The following is an 18,403-nucleotide window of genomic DNA, read 5'->3' on the forward strand; positions in this document are numbered from 1 at the left end:
TTGATGGACAGATGTAAGTGAAATAAGTCATGTTCAACTGATGTGATTAGTGTAGTACCACAATGTTCTGTTTGAGGCCCAGTTCTTCTTCTGATTTACATAAATGATCTAGATTATAGTACAGTTGACAAACTTATAAGATTTTACAGATAAGGCAAAAATAGATGGACTAGCTAACACAAAGCAGCAAGAATATCATAATAGAACTTAGATACTATCCTGTACCTGGCAGACAAACACACACAAATAAAAAAAGCTCGAAGACAAGGAACTGAGGAGTATTAAGACACAGGTTTCAAGAATGTGCATTACCAACAAAATTAAATACAAAATTGCTGGATTAAAGTTTGGGAAAGTGGGTTTTGACACTCCATGTTTTGTAGCCTCCTCATTGTCCCCATCTTGACAATGTGGTGAAGTTTTAAAAAAGGCAGTAAAATGTAGAATTCATTTCTGGTGTTATATAAATCTGACCGGAAATCAGAGTACTGAGCACTGTACAGTATTGTAATACTGTAGTGTATGTGCACTAATCCTCCATTTTGGTTCTGCCGGGGTACCTGAGCAGAGAGATGTTCTTGCGCGGCACCTCCTTCAGGTCGCTGAGGGACGCGGCCTTGCCGGCGAAGCAGTAGTTGGGGTTGTAGTCGGTCATGATGGTGGACGCACGGATCTTGCTGAGCTTGTACTCGGGGCTCTGCAGGCGCACGCGCACTGCCTGCAGCTGGGTCTTCTTGCGGTAGTAAACTGCAGAGCCACAGAGGAGAGAGGGACAGAAGGGAGTGGGAGATACATCTTTTATACTACAACTCTGAAATGACAACACTGATATGGCATGAAAGATGAAAGACGTTCTTTTTCCTGAGGAAAAAGGCTGCAAAAACATCTAAGGCTAATTACTAATTCAGAACAGTCTTGTTCAACAACGATAAAAGAATCCAATATGTGTTTTTTTTCCCCCAGAAACGTTAGCAATTTGGGTTGTGAAATAAATGACACCAAAACGCTCACAATAGTACTGGTGTATAGTCTCAGCAAGAGGTGTTTCAATATCCATTAGTGAACTAATTCTCACCTCTATTCTTTGAGAGTTAGAGTACTTTCTGGATCTCATTACATGTGACATTTCGGGTATGTAATTGAACTCATTTACTTAACTGGACTAATTTACACCATGTGCAGATAATGATAAAGAGACCTGTAAAACCTGGATTGCAGCTCTGAGGCCCAGAGCTGAAGATCACCGTACTGCTGAGTGATTTTTATGTCAAGCAGCCCCGATAATAACTTCCAGCCTGATACCCCTAAGACCAAAGGCCATTGCTCCAGCAGACTCACCCTCAGTGGAGCTGCGGTGTGCCAGATCCCCGATGCAGGTTGGTAGTCTGCCTGGGGGTGGCGCTGCATGATGGTCAGGGCTTTGGGTGCCAGCATCCCTGTGTCCTCAGGCTGCAGGCCCTAGAGAGAAGGGGCGGACACACTCGGCTGGGCCCCTGGCACAGACTACCAACCTGCATGGGGGAAACCTTAGATGAAGAGACACTGTTAACCTGATATCGGGTCTCCCGGAGGACCTGGGACCAGGACTAGGGCCAGGCAATACACCGGAGCATGTGTAGCCACTGGAGTTGTGGACTTCTTTCACATCAGAACCCCCTAGAGCCAGGAACAGAGAAGTCTATTTCCATTGTAAATGTAGCAAGAACCGCTTTGATGTGCAAGTAGAAAAACTCACCTGATACAGGAAACAAATTAATAATTATGATTTAATTCTTTTCTTTTCTATACACCTTTTCATCTCTTAGAATTTCCCAGCAATTTACTTATGGTAGAGTACTTGCTTCATTTACCGCTGTACAGAACCCACCTGGGCGTTTTTTGGTAGCCATTAGTCACCAGAGCAAAAAATACGAATGCTTTACCATCTGAATAAAAGAACTATAGGAAAGCCAGTGTTCAAGAACTGGGAAGGGAATTTTTTCAAGGCACCGTGGTTAACACCTCTATTTGAAAAAGGAACACAGACAATTGTAAGTGTATAATGAACTTTCCAACAATTTCAGACTGTGCTGGCATATCTCTGGGTTGCCACAGAGACCTTTGTTTCTTTTAGCTAGTTTGACAACAGATTATTTTTAGAACCTAAGTGTCACAGGTAAGTGACTTCGGTCACTGACTTCAGTATGGATAATTGCGCACAAAGCGTTGTCTTTACTAAGAGTAAATTTAAAGGAAAATAACTTTCCGTGACAATAGCGTTTAGCTTTAATGTGAGAAGATTTCACTTGATTGAATGCAAGTTTTGCTCAGCACGGCTCAGTGACTCAGAAATAAAAAAGATGCTGAATAATAAGTTCCATGGGACTGCAGCTGAGGCTAATGAGAACGTTAGTATCCTCGCTGCACTGAAACACAGGAAACATTTATACAATAAATTATATGGCAGGTCACAGTGTTTTAAAAACATTTGCTACAACTTTATTGTTTGTTAGATGTGTTAAAAATGTACATAATCTTTTCAACATGGACAGGTCTACAGTACAATACAAAAATGTCCATCTGCTCGATTAACCACAGAACATGTCTGGAAATTGTGTTTTTGACTGTTCTTTATTACATTATTTAAAAAGAATCAAGCAGACATTTCGTTTTGCACAACTCTTGGCATGAAATTGGTAATGATATAGGAAATGTTCTCGTTTTCCAACTTAAAGAAAACCACAGTTCAGAGCCTCTGATTTAAGGTTTTCAAGGATAATTAACTTTAACTAAGTTATAAAAAGCAGACCATCCCCATTCACAAAATCCTTTACCAGGAATTCCACTCAGACTTGCCAGACAAAATTTCCTGAACAAAGAAGACTACATAAAACACACACCCAAAAAAGGCTCCACAGCTGAAATGTTGTGTTTCTTTTCTTCCCTTTTCAGCATGAAATAAACCTTTACAGGTAATTGTTCCATTGCAGCCCACGCATGCTAACACAGCCACCTACTTGAACTACTTCAGCCGACTTCTGCTGCGACCCCCTATGCCTTCCTCTAAATCTTTGTCTTCCATCTCCTCCTCACTGGGCTACGTCTCTCACTAAACCAGAATTCCACACCTGAAGAAGGCTCCACAGCTGAAACATGTTTCTTTTTTTCTCTTTTAAGCAAGGAATAATCCTTTACTTGTTCCTTTACATAAAACATAAATGAGCATGGGTAAACAACAAGCAAAGTAAAAGTGAGGTCACCTTACATTGAACACCACCAAGTGTTATAAGATTGGCCAAGTACTGTAGGTTTAAAGATACAGAAGCAGTACCTGATTAAATGATTGGATGGAAATCTACCAATGGGACTTATACTGTATGTAGAAATGTTCCAGCTTGGCTGTGGCTTATATTTGTCTTTTGCACTGTACAATATCTAAATCTGTAAAATTGTATTACAAAACACAGCAGACAGTTTAAAATACTTTGTAAAGAGAGTCTGGGCACTAGGCAACAATAATTTTGAAGCAGCAATTAGAGAAGTAATACACCTATTACACCTACTGTGTTTGCTCATTAGACTTAGTTCTTGGGAACCAGATTCTAGATAATTTCAAAATGCGCAGTTGTGGCTCTTTGTATCTGCGTTGTCAATCTCATGACAGTTATGACACTACCAAGTCCTCGCTGTGCAAGTAAACAGGAAGGTAAAATCCCAGACACACTGCATAAAGGGCTCAGATTTCCACCTAATCACAGAAAGAAGCGAGGTAATGTACTGTACAGGAGATTCATTTCTGAAAGGGGTTAGTGTCTACTCAAGTCCTAACTTCCCAACATCACTACTTTTCAAGATGGTTGTTTTATGAGAAATCGCAGACAACAATACAGTTTTATGTAGTACATTTGCCGTGAAAAAAATGTTGGTTTTAACATAAAATACTTTAAAGGAGTGTTGGCTCTCATACTGTTATTTCATGGACCACTTCAATTGCTGAGTGTCTTAGCAGACCACTTACCATATCAAACTCTTCTAAAAATTGCACCTTTACCTAACAATCAGAAGGCTCTTAATATACAATAAATAACCTAATGAGAGATATTGTTTTTGTTCTACAAATAAAAGCACACCACTCATATGAATAGCAATAGTCTTCCCTGTCATGGCTGAGACTGTGTTTTTGAACACAGTTTAGTGAAATCATGTGAACTTTTTCTCATTTCCTTTAGCCATAGGTCAGGCTTAATTTAAAATTAATGTGATATAATTACATGTGACTAGAAATACAACTTTGTCTTTTCTTTACCATGGGGTTTGATCTCCATCATCAGTTAAAAAAAAAACACCAACCAAGTTCAAACTCTAGCATTCTCACAAGTTCTTGAATGGATCTTGGTTCATGTATTTCAGTTTGAAAACCCTAGCATATTTTACAAACAGGTTTTTACTGAATGCTTCCCAATTCCCAAAAAGAAGCAAGTTTACTCTAGAGTGAGACTCAATCTGTGAATCAGAAGGCTATAATGTTCTAAATTGAACCCACACAGTTAAAGGTCCTGTCTGCCTCCAGGACAGGCTAGTAGCTGTTGAGAGTGACTGACTGTGAGTCCGACTACATGCTAGACTTTGTCTGTCTTAGCATGACCCTATGTTTTTAGAACAATTGTTTTACAATATTTTATTCTGTCTTTCATTTTGAATTTATGTAAATTCAGCTCTGTGGTCTAATCTCAGCAAGGAATTTCTGATGCAATACAATGAATGTCTCATTATCGCAGGATTTTCCCTTGCGGTATGAAGGATGCCTACAGATTTCCAACTCACATGCTTCCATATCCAAAGCATACCCTCAAGCACAGTCGACTGCAAAATTAGGTCTTTCTCTCAAAGGAAGACTAACTTTGTTGAACTTGGCTATGTCATCTGTCAGCTAAATCCAGCAGCTTGTCAATATTGCTCTATACTGTGCACATGTACTGTATTTATAGTGTTATTGGCATAAGATCAGGGAGAAGAGAATCATATTGGGGGAAAAGAAGATAGGATGCTAACATTGCAGAGGAAGTCATGAATGTTTTCCACAGCTGAAGAGAGGCAATATCCTATTTTGGTGGGGAAGATGCAAAATGTATCATTACATGCCAGTTTTTTGTTTATTTAGGCTGCACTACTACTAATAATTCATTATTATTATGACTTGTTTGTAGTATCTCTTTCTAAACGCAAACATGCATAAACATAAATGATTATGAATATAAATATATTGGGAAGTTAAATTATAATTTCATATTAACCATAACATGATTTTATACATAATTTATATATTGTATAGAATATGAATTATAAGATATTATAATTTCCAACATTTCTGTAATATTAATTTAACTGTTCCTGGTCTCTTTTGTGCTTCGTACATAAGACTGATACTGATACTGATGTTTTGAAAAGAGTAATTTTGATCCAGAATTTTCTAATTCCTTAAGGATGTTAATTACAGTATACTGTATATTCTTTTTGGAACAGGTTACTAGGTGTAAAACTTCAAGGATAATGATCTGCTTTTAGTGTGCACTTTTAATCACAGTGATTTTAAAGTAAAGAACGTTTAGCTCTACATAAACGTTATTTAAAAGGTGACTGTCAAACAAGGACTGTGATCTCTGTAGAACCTTTACTGACAGAAACCATGACAACGGAGTAGAAACTGTTGACTGTAGAATGTAATAATTTTATCAGTCTTTATTTTTATCTTTTAATTTTGAGAATTGCTGCAGCTGTATGAAGTATTGCCCAAAGCCAACTGTATTTCTGTCACTGCATTTTTCTCAAATTCAGGGATTGAGCAAAAACACAGGTGACATGAAAACATCTTGTGCTTCCAGCGTTTCACTGTTCTCACAGTTAGTACCTGCTTGAGAGATTAAACAGGAAATGTTTCATTTGGTAACTGTGCTAAAGGGGTGCCACAAGCTACTGAGTCAAGGGGTGCACTTACTTTCTTACCACAAAGAGGAATGAATACTGGCTGATTTTTCTAAATAATTTGTCCAATGTGTGTTATTTGTCCAATGCAGTCAGTTTCATCACCTATTAGGACTTGGCAAGGAAGAGAAGAAGGTATGTCTAAATACGTTAAAATTGACCTTTCAAAGAGGTTTAGTTACTTTTTCACCATACCGTACTCCTGCCGAGTATGAAACCACAACCAAAAGTGGTGTAGAAACAGTGAAAAAGTGGCATGTTCAGACTTCAGCTTAAACTTTAACTCACAGGATATGAAGCCAAGAATATACAGTGCCTTTGTTGGCTACAAGGGGAATTATCCATAAGCTGAAATTTGTCCAAAATTCAAAGAACAATTCAGAGCAATTACCCAGCAAAATTCAGAACTGAAATAACAACCTTTGTTTGGGACAGGTAACTGCAAGGCTGCTACAAGGCACAGGGACACTAGGTAGTTAAGTTGCCAAGCTATGAAACCTTCCCTGTGTCACTATAATAATTAATTATTGTGATTTACTGTGTTTTTGTCCACTTACTTTGAGTTCCACTTATGATTTACACTATCCTGCAGCACCCTATATGCCTTGCACATAAAGATACACTACAGGAGCTGTCATGTAGTATTAGGCACAACAAAAAAAAGAAAATGCTTTAAACCCCTGGCTCTTATACAAATGCAGCACGAACATGGGAGATATTTGTGTGACAGAAAAGACATACTGTACAGCTACCTCACAGTCTGTACTTCCCTTTTTCCATTGCAATAGACCACACTGATCTGTTGAATTGCAAAAGCAGCAGCATGTGTATGTTGTTTCAGTTCTATTTCACTGGGCCAGTAGGTACAATATCCTAAGCATTAGTTGCCACCTGGCAACCACACAGCAACCTCCAGCATTCGAGTATCATAGGCTGAAAACCAAAAACTCATAAAATGGCAGTGGGTATCAGTTGATGGGTGCTGACCCTAGGCTGCCGAGGGAATGTAAGTGTCGCTGGGCTCAGGATGTCTGCCACTGTGGCCCTCAGAGGCGGTGGAAGTTTGGCACAGAGGGCACAGAGCGCATACAGAGCTGGTAGAGTCTCTTACTGAGCGTGAGGCTGGCACAGGCCAAGACGATACCCGTCACCACAGTGGATACCACCACAACCAGGATGAGGGGCAGGGAGAGATGTCCCTCTGGGGCAGGCCCTCGTGGAGCTGTGGGACAGAGGCGGAAGATCAGCAAGGTCCAGCCCCCCAAAAGATCACTGGATACCCAATAAAATCATAAAAAACAACATTCATGACTGCAATTACACTTCTGTTACAACTCTGTCCATATGCATGGACTTCTTCTTTCATTTTATAAAAGAAATATTAAAATACAACTAATATTCAAACTATATTGTATTCTTGGCTATATTGCACTTTAAATGAAATACAATATACAATTTACTGTATTACACAAGAGATGATTACTAGGGACATTTGCTGGAATGACTGTGAAAAGCCAATGATCTTATTTTTGTTAAACATGCAATTCTGAAATCTAGCTAGAGTAAGAATAATTTAGGAATTCTTACTTTTGAAAACTCTACTGGTTCATACCAAAGATTTTTTTTTACCATAGGGAAGCAGCTTTTCTGCCTGCTGACTAAAATGTCTAATTTAAACAGGATGAAGCATTTATACTTTAGTAAAGGAGTAATTTAAGGGTTCCACACTTCACACAGGAGAAAACACAAAGAGCACAACTGATGATGGTCTAGCTGAGAGATGCAGCACTGCTGTCTGAAATAGGTCTGTGGAGGTGTATATTGTGGGTGAAGTAGGGAAGAAGAAGAGGTTAAGCTTCTGCAATAGGCATCACCTCACCTGTGCAGGTGACGTTGTCACTGGCTAGCACTTCATCATTGTGACAGAGGCACAGAATAAGCTTGGTGTCTTCATCCCGTTTGCAGCTCTCCGACTGGCAATGGCTGCAGTTCAGCTGCACCTTGATCTCTGCTTCACCATGACTCTCCATCGCTGGTGAGGGGGAAGAGAATTACAACACAGGCTCAGAGATGGTCACACTGGTAACATCTGTGCCTGTGAGTTACAGAAAAGTTGTGTTGCATTGTTAAAAAAAACGCTTTTCTTCTGTCCTTTAGGAATAAAGACTTCTAAATGACGTGCTGGAGGCATGACTGTAAAATTTTCAAAGCAAAACAGTTTGATCCAGCCATTAGACTACTGTGCATTAAAACGTTTAAAACAATTAGAGTGTTATTGCAGGGCTCATACTGTACTCAGTCAGTGGCATTCATCTTAAGAACAAAGGAGCAGTTGCAACGGAGAGCTGACCTTTGGGCCTATTGGAAGTAGTAAATCGATCCAAGGATCAAAGGATCCAGCTGTTTCTTGAAGGAATCTGGGGTATCAGCCTAAACAACATTGCTAAGTAGCTTGTGCCTACCAGATAGGCTTCATAGACTGAATGACCTCTCCTGTGTAACTCTTCTGCGTCCTTCTTGTTTCCCTTTTGTCATATTACAATTACAGTATGAAAGCACTTTCATGGTTACAATGTTTTCTTAAATAAGAAAATACCCTAATGTTTAAAAAAATAAAAGCATTTGAAAACCTGCTGTCCGGATTTCTACAGAAGAAAAATATTGGGCGGAGCGGTGGCTCTGTGGCTAAGGATCTGCGCCTGTGACTGGAAGGTTACTGGTTCAAATCCCGTGGCCGGCAGAGGAATCCTACTCCGTTGGGCCCCTGAGCAAGGCCCTTAACCCCAACTGCTCCAGGGGTGCCGTACAATGGCAGACCCTGTGCTCTGACCCCAAGCTTCTCTCCCTGTCTGTGTCTCCATGGAGAAAAGCTGGGGTATGCGAAAAGATGAATTCCTAATGCAAGAAATTGTATAGGGCTAATAAAGAAACATTATTATTATTATTTGCACCGCCCAGCTCCTGCCACTTGTACTGCAGCGGTAAAACTGGACCTGGTAAAACAACTCTCCTGCTGCTCTCAGGAGCTCGGCTGGGCTGCTCCCATACCTGCCAGAGGCTGGAGGTACATCTCTCCAATGGGGTTCACAAACGAAATTCCGTCCTGGCCATCCGCCGTGATGTCATCAGTAGGAGCAGCATCGCCTCCTGAGGCCCAGAGGGATGAAGATGAAGGTGAGGCACATTAAAGCAGAGTCAAAGCAGTGTATTTCAGAAGGCGATGGAAAAGATTGATCAGAACAAAGCTTGACTGAAAAACGATTTTGTTCTCTGTATTCTAAAATATGACCACATATCATTCTTATATATATTTCAGATTTCTTACTGTATATATTAACATTAAAATATGCATACTTGTAATCTGGCAATATCGTTTGACTTGTTGTGTTATGTAAAGTGGCATCATTCTAATCAATTATTTGTCTAACACCAATATCAGATCCAGTTTTAGTATATCGCATTAGAGCTAGAGAAGCAGAATTCTGCCAGACATCATATCCTTCCAGGAGAAAATTTACTGGCAATGTTTCTTATAGAATTTCCTCACTGGCTGCCAAGAACAAAAAGACAGAGTAGATAGAGGTGTGTCTGTTTTATCTTTGACAAAGTCAAATGCTAAATATCATTTTAAATCACACACAATAGAGGAAAAACATGTAGTTATAGTCACTGTGGTTACAGCTAATCCAAAAGATCTCTCAAGCGAGTCTTCAATGTGAATTCTAGACATTTTCCATATGCTTTACAGCAATTCAGGAAAAATACTATACTGTACATCAGTAAGCATTTCACCACAGCAACATTTTTGAAAAGGCTGTCAACTCTGGCTTTCTGATAATAGATGGATGAATATTCAAATCCTCATAGAGCTTCACTTGTTTTTCTGCAGCTTATCCTAGACTTATAAGTTTTATACCATAAATACAGTACAATACATCCTGGACAGGACACCAGTCCACCACAGGACAATTGCACACACACAGGGACAAGGCAGAGGAATCTAAGACATCATTAACCTAGACATCATGTCTTTGGATGGTGGAAGAGCAAACCATTGCAAACGGAGGAGATCACGCAACCTCCGCACAGAAGGTATAGTGATTTGGTAATCAACGCAGGACCCAAGAGCTGTGAGACAGCACTAACCATCCTTATATCATGCCACATGGATGCTCTGTGGATCTGAATTACAGTAAAATACAAGCTATAGAAAATAAGACTAAAACAGACAAAGAAGGTTGAAGAAATAGATGGTAATGCTTGATCTGTTTCAGAATGTACCTCTATATCCACCACCACCCCCTCCGGCAGTACAGGCACCTCCTCCACCTCCAAACCCCCCAAAAGTTGCCCAGGCCAGTTTTGAGAGGGCCTGGGGGCATGATGATCCCCCTTCAGCTCCTTCCAGGAGAGACCTGCCACCCCACAAGTATTTGGTCACATCCTTCCAGCCTCCGCCTCCACCTGCAGAGCACACACACACAAAAACCCCCCACAATATCAGCCCTTGAGCTAATTTCTTTCTCCACATACAGCTCAAACTCGAATATGCATTTGAGGTAAAACTCACACTGCATTACTTTCAACAGTCAAGTGTTTGCGCATTTGAAAATGTGACAAATGTATTCCTTCCCTCACTCTTTCTGCTGCTTAATAACCTCAAACAACTTCCTGTGCAAAGAAAATGATCATTTGCTCTGCGTCTAGGTGGATCTTCAACGACGGAGTGTTTCCTAACCACGCTAGGTGTTGCCAAAGCACAAAGCTGCCCTCGGAGGGCACAGGGCCAGTGACCGCAGGGGCAGGAAGGAGAGGTCACCTGCGACAGAGGTTCTGCCATTGGCTCCAGATGTCGTCGTGTCATTTTCATACTGCTCCAGGGGGATGTGGTCCAGGCTGCTCTCAGGGTCCTCCATGTAGGCCTTGCCTCCCCCCCCAGCTGCAATGAGCAGGGGGACGTGTTCGCCGTTCTCCATCTGCAGGAAGAGGAGCATGCCGTCACTGGCGGATGCTGCTCGCACAGACGGACTAAGATTTCAAAAGCACAGAGTCAAAGCACAGCGTAAAATAGAGTGACCAGAGAAACTGGCACAACACTCACTTTAATCTTCCACCTTGAAAACAATTGTATGAGGACCAACTTGTATGGGAACAGGATTCGGAAGGATTTGGAAAAGCTTGTACAGACACATCGGTAGATCCACAGATGCAGAACATATTATATATTTAGGTGTTCGAAAGGCTTTTGATAAAACTCCATATTAATGATCAATTTTTGCATTGAAAAAAATGTTGCATAGATATCCATGCAGTGAATGCTTTAAGTTGAGAGCTGGGCAATGAATAGAAAACACAAACTACATGTAAAGGCTGGAGTTTAAATTGGAATACTGTAATTAGCAGAATCTTCACAGGGATAGTCTTCCTCCTGTGAAAACACCCACACAAAACGTTGAATATACAGTAGGATGTTAAAAAACATTTAAATTATGTGAAAATGTGTTAAAATTGTACAATAGTAAGAGCTTATTAAAAGATTGTGCAGTTACAGTATGTTCTCCAGGTTTCAAAAATGTTTTTTCTGCTCTCAAATTGGTTAAAAAGAGGAACATTCCCTGGGCTGTGCAGGTGTGCTGCATAGTCAAATGAAAAATTTCTCTTTCTTGAATCCTAGATTCCTGGTCTTGAATAGAGAAGACTAGAAGGTATTCAAGCATCAAACACCTGAGGACTTTGACAAAGATTTGGAGGGATTACCTAATAGCAACAAGTGTGGCATATACTGTAGTATGAATGAATGGCCTGTCAAGAGAAGTCATGACAATCAAGACTTGCAGTGATGGGCTTTTTTTCTGGATCACTAAAAGATCTAGCCTTTATACCTTTCTTTATGGCTGCAGATTGTAAGCTGGAATAGTTCAAAAATGCATTCTGTGCACAACTCCAATAATTCAGAAAGGGTCAGGAAAAATAATAACATAAGAAAGGTTACAAATGGCCCATCTATGTCTTATCGTAATAGCCACAGACATGTCTTACCTTAAATATATATGTTGCCCCACCGCCTCCACCCCCTCCTCCTGCCCATTCCCGCACAGTGCTGCCCCCACTGAAATGGTCATCTTCAATCACCGACGACTCCCCCAGACACACCTGCTGGGTCAGAGGATTCCGCTGACAAGACACGGGCAAATAGAAATAGGGTTGTTTGGAAACAGCGATGAATCAGTCACTCAACATCTAAGATCCAAGACTTCTCTACCTATGACCTGCAAAACGACCTGAGGCATTGTTATCTTGTTTTTAGAAAACAGTTGCAATTTGTTTGTACACAATACAAAGTAAAATCTGCTAATTTTCTGCTTGTTTTATGTCTCATGAAAGGCTTTCTGAATAGCATTTCATGAAAACAAAGAAAAGAGGACCACAATATCCATTTTTAAACCCTAATTTTCACATTAGCACTGCAGAGATCTGTGGTAAATCTCTACAAAGAAGCTTTTTAAACACTTGTAGTCATAACAAAATGAGAAAAGGAACTGTCAGACATCGTACAAGACTTCTTAATTGTCTAGTCTGCGGCACCAGTATGAGTGGTATTCTTTTGTGTGGCAGAATTGTGCCTCTTCCCCATCCTGGTCCTTAATTACCGCTGGACAGGCGTCCTCTCCTTGCTGTCCCACCAGAATGTACAGGATGTCACCCTTCTCCAGGGGGAAGACAGCGGAGATGAAGACCCCGTGCGAGCGCTTGTTGTGGTTCTTGGCTCCCTTTCCCCCTGCCGCACCATAGGCAGAGATCCTGAATCCAGAGGAGCATGAAGACAGAGCCCGGAGTAAGAGGATGCAATGGCACAGTGACTCTGATGAATGCCAGAGGATACAGGGCAGCTCAGATTACAGATCCCAACCATTTTGAAGTGGGGACCACAATGGTGTCTGAGTTTGTCCCGCTGACCACTTTTCATACATTTATTCCCTCCAGATGCCTTTTTATCAGTATGTATACTGCATATACAGCATAATAGGCACTGTACATGAAAAGAATATGAATAAGTTAGGAATACCACATACAGCTGGTTGCTTAAATGAGGCAACAATAAATATGACAAAATGAAAGTATGAATTGCCTCACCACGTACTGCCTTTGCTTCAGCACCTAAGAATTTTATTTTTATTACTTATACATCTTTAATTAGTCTACATTTTAATTCCTATTTCAAAAGCCACACATTATAACTGGCAGCTATGTAAAGAATTACTGATAAAAAAGACACACAAAAGCCCACATATTGGGTAATGTGGCAAGACCATTTGGTCAGCAATTTGTCCAGGAGGTTATGAACAATGAGGAAAGAGAAATAATCAAAAACTGCAGACACTGGTAATTCTTCTCGATTCCATTTTTGTGTGTAGTAAAATTATATAAAATTAGATCCAATGCTTAGAGCTAAAAGTACACTGAACCAGTATGACATCTCCATGACCATGGAGAATGGACTGACCATAGCATCCTGAGACACAGTTTCTAGCTGACTTTGAATTTATTCAAAATCAGTCTCTGAAAGGTTACAAACAAGAGCAGGCTATTCAGCCCATCTAGTCTAGTTGGTAGCTGCAGTAATTGCTAAATTATCTGAGCATCCAGATCAATTTAAAAAACATGGCCAGTTAATTGTTCCATACTCTCAACTTGTGAGGTAAACACCATCGGGATTCAAATATCCTGTGTCCATAAGAATTCACCCTTGAAGAGTACTTTCCTACAGGAATCTTGTCATGGTCAAACTCTTGCAAAATCACTCACTTCTAAGATTTCTATTAATTTTCACAACCTGAAAAGAATTCATTTAGTTTGAAATCCATTGGGGTTGCAGTGATTCGAAAGGCTTTACACGAAGATGCTTGCTAGTTGGGAACTCCTAGGAATCATTGTGGAACGCCACTGTCTTCGTGAAAGATGAACTTGGGGCTACTTCAGTTTGAGTGCAGACAACTGTAAACTCTTCAAGTATGGTGATACACAGCCCTTGCAATGAGTCTCAAAGCTGCATTATTTTTGGGCTTCACACACAATACTAAATAATGAAGATAGTGTAAGACTTGGTATAGAATGAAGAACTATTTAATTCATTAAAGCATGTGTAGTATAAATTATAACAAATTAGGAGGATCTATAGGCCTTTAACTATATACGTTTTCACAATCTAATGAATACTATCTTTGACCTTTGCAACTTATTTTCCTAACAAACCTTACTGGGCTATTCGACTGCAAATTTATTCAACTACTGTACATTTGCTGTTTAGGTGCAATTGATGCCATTGTCCTGGGGAAAGTAGACATCAATGACAATGATTTTCAATGCTACGGTGCTTAATATGGCTAACAGCACAGCACAATTACCATTTCCTTGATCCTCCTTTTGAAGCTTAAGGGTCTGTTCCCTCCTACAGTACATTCATTCACAATGCTTGCCACATGCTTTCGCTCCTGACACTAAATGTTCCACAGATGGCAGTGCCTGATTCAGATTCTAATGCCCATGTACCTACAGGTATCGGTTTGTAGCTGGCACCCTCCACATCTGCACACCCTTCAGTGGCCCGTCCTTCCCCACAGTGATGCTGACATTGGTGTTGCGGTAGGCACTGTCGCACTGAGCCTGTGTGGGCCCCCGGGGGCCACTGGCGCCACAGGAAGTAAACCACCATGACATGGAGGACACTTCTGAGGACAAGCAGGAAAGAGCAAGGAGTTAAAGCACAGGCATCACTTTGATCTACAGGCCACATCACAGACACACAGAGTTACAGGCAAGATCTCTCCTTCGGGAGAAAGACGTCAGCATCAATTTTGGCCCTGAAGAGGCTGACATGCTGTGTGCAAGACCTGAGAGACTATTAGAAAATATAAAAAAACTTGCAACCAATGCACTTTCGCATACATTTGACAAGTCTCTTAGCGTCAAAAATTCACCTTTCACTTTTTATAGTCTTGTACCTATATAAAAAAGACAAAGCAGAAATAAAGAGAACAAAGCAATCTGGAACATTGTGACATCAGCGCATTATCAAAAATAGCAAACCACTACTAGAACTCTTAGCAACCTCATGTAAGAACCTTTCTTTGTAGTCCTCCTCTCCATTAATGAGAGTGCATTCAGAGAGCTCGCTCTCCCACCCCAAATGCTGCAGTGTGTGCTGTACCTGTTGCAGAGGGCTCAGGAAGTGGACCAAAGAAGTCCAGGTCATTGATTGCACCCATCTCCTGTAGGAGCCTGTGCCTCTGGAACATAGTAGTTGGATCTGAAATGGGAGAGCCAGAAAGAAGAGGTAGGGCATATGGGTAGAAAAAATTAAAAATAAAAATCGAGCAACTGGCTAAGATTTCTTTCCAAATTGGAATTGTCAGCTGAGAGAGTGAGCTGACACTGAGCCAAGGAAGGAGGCATTTATTGGGCAATAAACAAAGCATGCTTTTCAAGAGCACCTCCTAAAGTCAAGGATTCATGACTGATGAAGATGGATGACTGACAAAGCCAAACAGTTACTAATGACACCGAGACAGACTTGAGGGAGGCTGTACACTACATTATGACAAAAGGGAACTTAATGACAAGGGTGACGCAGGGAGACCCATTTAAAAGCATGAGAAGAATAAGGGTGGTTTATAAGACGGGGGAATGAAAGAGCAGCGCCTTTTACAACATGGAAAAATACCATGTTGTAAAAGGAGTGAGAAAAGAATGAGTGCTACCAAAATTATCTGGATCCCAGGAATGGAACACGTGCCTGGAATCTGCAGTTTGTGATAAACAGATGTTTTAGCATAGATCTCCTTCAATTGCAGGGTGACTCTTCAGCATAATGCTCCTGCTGTACTTTCACACAGCATTCGAAGTGAGATGACGAGTGGTTGTTAATTGAAAGGACAAATGGCTGATGCCATAAAGTTTCCATATCCACCTATATCCCACACAGTACTACAGATAGAGCAGTTTTTAATAGGGCTTGGGTTATTTTTAATGCTCAGAGCTTTGCTGGCAAGGCTCCATGTTCGGATTCCTGTCTCGGTTACAGTAAACCGCAACAATAGTTAACATGCAGCTCAGCTCTTTCTAGGACTCCCAGTAGGAAAAGAGAATCAAGCAGTTCTTTTTGCTGATTTGAGAATAGAGCACAGACGTAAAATCTGCATGATGAGACAGACCACTGACATCAATTTATCCCCTTTAGAATTTACCAGAATCATATCTTGCTACAAAAAGTCTCCTGATGCTGAGTGAAGACAGCGTCTTAGAAAGATTCTTTCAGAATTGCAAAAGGCTCAGGCAGACTTTTCTTTCTTAGCCTGATACAAGTGTAAAGCATAAGGGTACAAAGCCTTCAGAGAATTGCGGGGAGCTTCTAAGAAGAACCTGTCATATTTGAACGTGTGTCTGTGGTTGGGTTCAAGCGCAGTGCATTAGCATTGCTTTGCAATGTGTCTCCATTTGCCTTGTAAAGCTATTTCTAATCAGCCTGTCACATCACTTTCTAGCGTGAAAGCTCACCATGGTACAGTAAATTTGCTAGCTCCCAGTGTTCCCATGGATTCTCCCCGTTTACTGTATACCATACACTGTTATTTCCCTAGGGCTGATATTATGGTTCCAGGTTTTTCCAAGACTTTCACACTTTTCTTTTTACCACGGTAGGTATATTTCTAGGGCACCTGCATCTCCACCTCCAATCCAGCAGGTGACCACTGACCATCCTCCTCTCTGTGTTCCAATCCCCCCGTCACTGAGCTGCTCAACTGCAGACTATTGCTCCTCTTGGCCCAAAATATTTATAAACCTACACAAGGACGGCAATGCCTACTGCCAAAGCTGTTTTTAGTGCTATTGACATATACAGAATGTAATCATTATGATTATGTTTCACTGCAAAAGTATCACCTCAACACAACTGGGTTTGCAGATTTTATATGTGGATTATAACGTAACATTATTCGAGGACTTTGAGACAAGGCGGTAATAGTGATGAATTCGTGGACATGCAGAATACGCTGGAATTATTTGAAGGGGGTGTTGGCAGGACCAGTACTTGATAACAGCACAGTAGTCGGATAATTCAAGCAGCAGTGGGAATAGCAAATATCAATTCAATATGTTGCATTCCAAAGTGAACCAGTCAAGAAAAATATTGGACGAGTAAAGACCTTGTGCAATCCAAAACAACATTATTTTCCAAATCTTGATCAAATCATGATACAATATTGTTTCATGGAATCTTTTTCATTACACTCCCAGGGATGCAACCAAGAGTCTTTTCTTTCTATTTTGAGGAGATTAGTCAGACTACAACCTTATCAAGCCTAAATCCTCACAAAGCCTGAAGGTTTTGCTGCTGTGTCCGTTGGATGAAAAAGAACCTCCTGATATGTCCTCCTCAATGTCTATCTGTACCTTGTGGTTCTTATCCAAGTGCTGACTGAGGCAGGGGACAAAATCATCTGGAAAAGCACACATACCTATGTCAAAGCAGGAAGGTCCCAGAGTTATGCTGTCCACAGCAATATCTGCAGTCGAACCTGGCCTCCAAACGGCCTTCAGGCTCAGGTGAAACCTAGAGGATCACAGGTTCCGTAAAAAATACTAAAATACTTTGTCTTTACCAAACTAACCAAACAGTACGGTCTTGAACAGCCTCCACACATTTACTGGGACTTCATTAACTCCTTTTAACATTTTAACTCGCATTAACAATGCTAATAAATGACTTTGGAAGTCATGTGAGAGCAAGCAGGATATTTGCTGTGGTACTTTGTGTCTGGCAAACGGGTGAGCCTTGTTCAGATGTGCAGACAGAATAAAAGGCAAACAGGGAGGCTGAATAATAATAATGAATAATTCCTTACACTTATATAGATAGATAGATAATACTTTATTAATTCCGTAGGGAAATTGATGTAAGGTGCTATATTGATATATTGATATAGTGCTTTTCCGGAAACTCCACTCAAAGTGCTTTACAGTAATGGGGACTCCCCTCCACCAGTGTGCCCCCCTCCTCCAATGTGCTGCCCCACTTGGATGATGCAACGGCAGCCATAGTACGCTAGTACTCTCACCACACACCAGCTATCAGTGGGGAGGAGAACAGAGTGATGAAGCCATGACGGGGATTACTAGGAGGCCGTGTGTGATAAAAGCCAGGGGGAAATATGGCCAGGACGCCGGTGTTACACACCTACTCTTTACGAGAAGTACCCTGGGATTTTTAATGACCACAGAGAGTCAGGACCTTGGTTTTACGTCTCAACCGAAAGACGGCACCTGTTTACAGTATAGTGTCCCTGTCAATATACTGGGGCATTAGGAACCACACAGACCGCAGGGTGAGCACCAACTGCTGGCTCCAGAAGCAAGCTTAGTTTTTCCCAGGAGGTCTCCATCC

General features: G+C 40.9%; 1 protein-coding gene across 1 annotated transcript in view; it reads right to left on the minus strand.

Moving 5' to 3' along the window:
- ltk (leukocyte receptor tyrosine kinase) overlaps positions 1 to 18,403 on the minus strand; it is a 77,062-nt gene that overhangs the window by 12,396 nt on the left and 46,263 nt on the right. The window contains exons 10-20 of the mRNA XM_088648207.1: positions 17,478 to 17,572; positions 15,170 to 15,268; positions 14,516 to 14,690; positions 12,612 to 12,762; positions 12,001 to 12,135; positions 10,781 to 10,937; positions 10,243 to 10,425; positions 9,010 to 9,108; positions 7,841 to 7,993; positions 7,073 to 7,183; positions 561 to 747 (exon numbers count right to left, since the gene is read on the minus strand). Of these exons, the coding sequence (XP_088504333.1) occupies positions 561 to 747; positions 7,073 to 7,183; positions 7,841 to 7,993; positions 9,010 to 9,108; positions 10,243 to 10,425; positions 10,781 to 10,937; positions 12,001 to 12,135; positions 12,612 to 12,762; positions 14,516 to 14,690; positions 15,170 to 15,268; positions 17,478 to 17,572 (1,545 nt within the window). The remainder of the gene's footprint in view (positions 1 to 560; positions 748 to 7,072; positions 7,184 to 7,840; positions 7,994 to 9,009; positions 9,109 to 10,242; positions 10,426 to 10,780; positions 10,938 to 12,000; positions 12,136 to 12,611; positions 12,763 to 14,515; positions 14,691 to 15,169; positions 15,269 to 17,477; positions 17,573 to 18,403) is intronic.

This window comes from Lepisosteus platostomus, chromosome 10, assembly GCF_059453375.1.
Source record: "Lepisosteus platostomus isolate fLepPlt1 chromosome 10, fLepPlt1.hap1, whole genome shotgun sequence".
Classification (NCBI taxonomy): domain Eukaryota; kingdom Metazoa; phylum Chordata; class Actinopteri; order Semionotiformes; family Lepisosteidae; genus Lepisosteus; species Lepisosteus platostomus.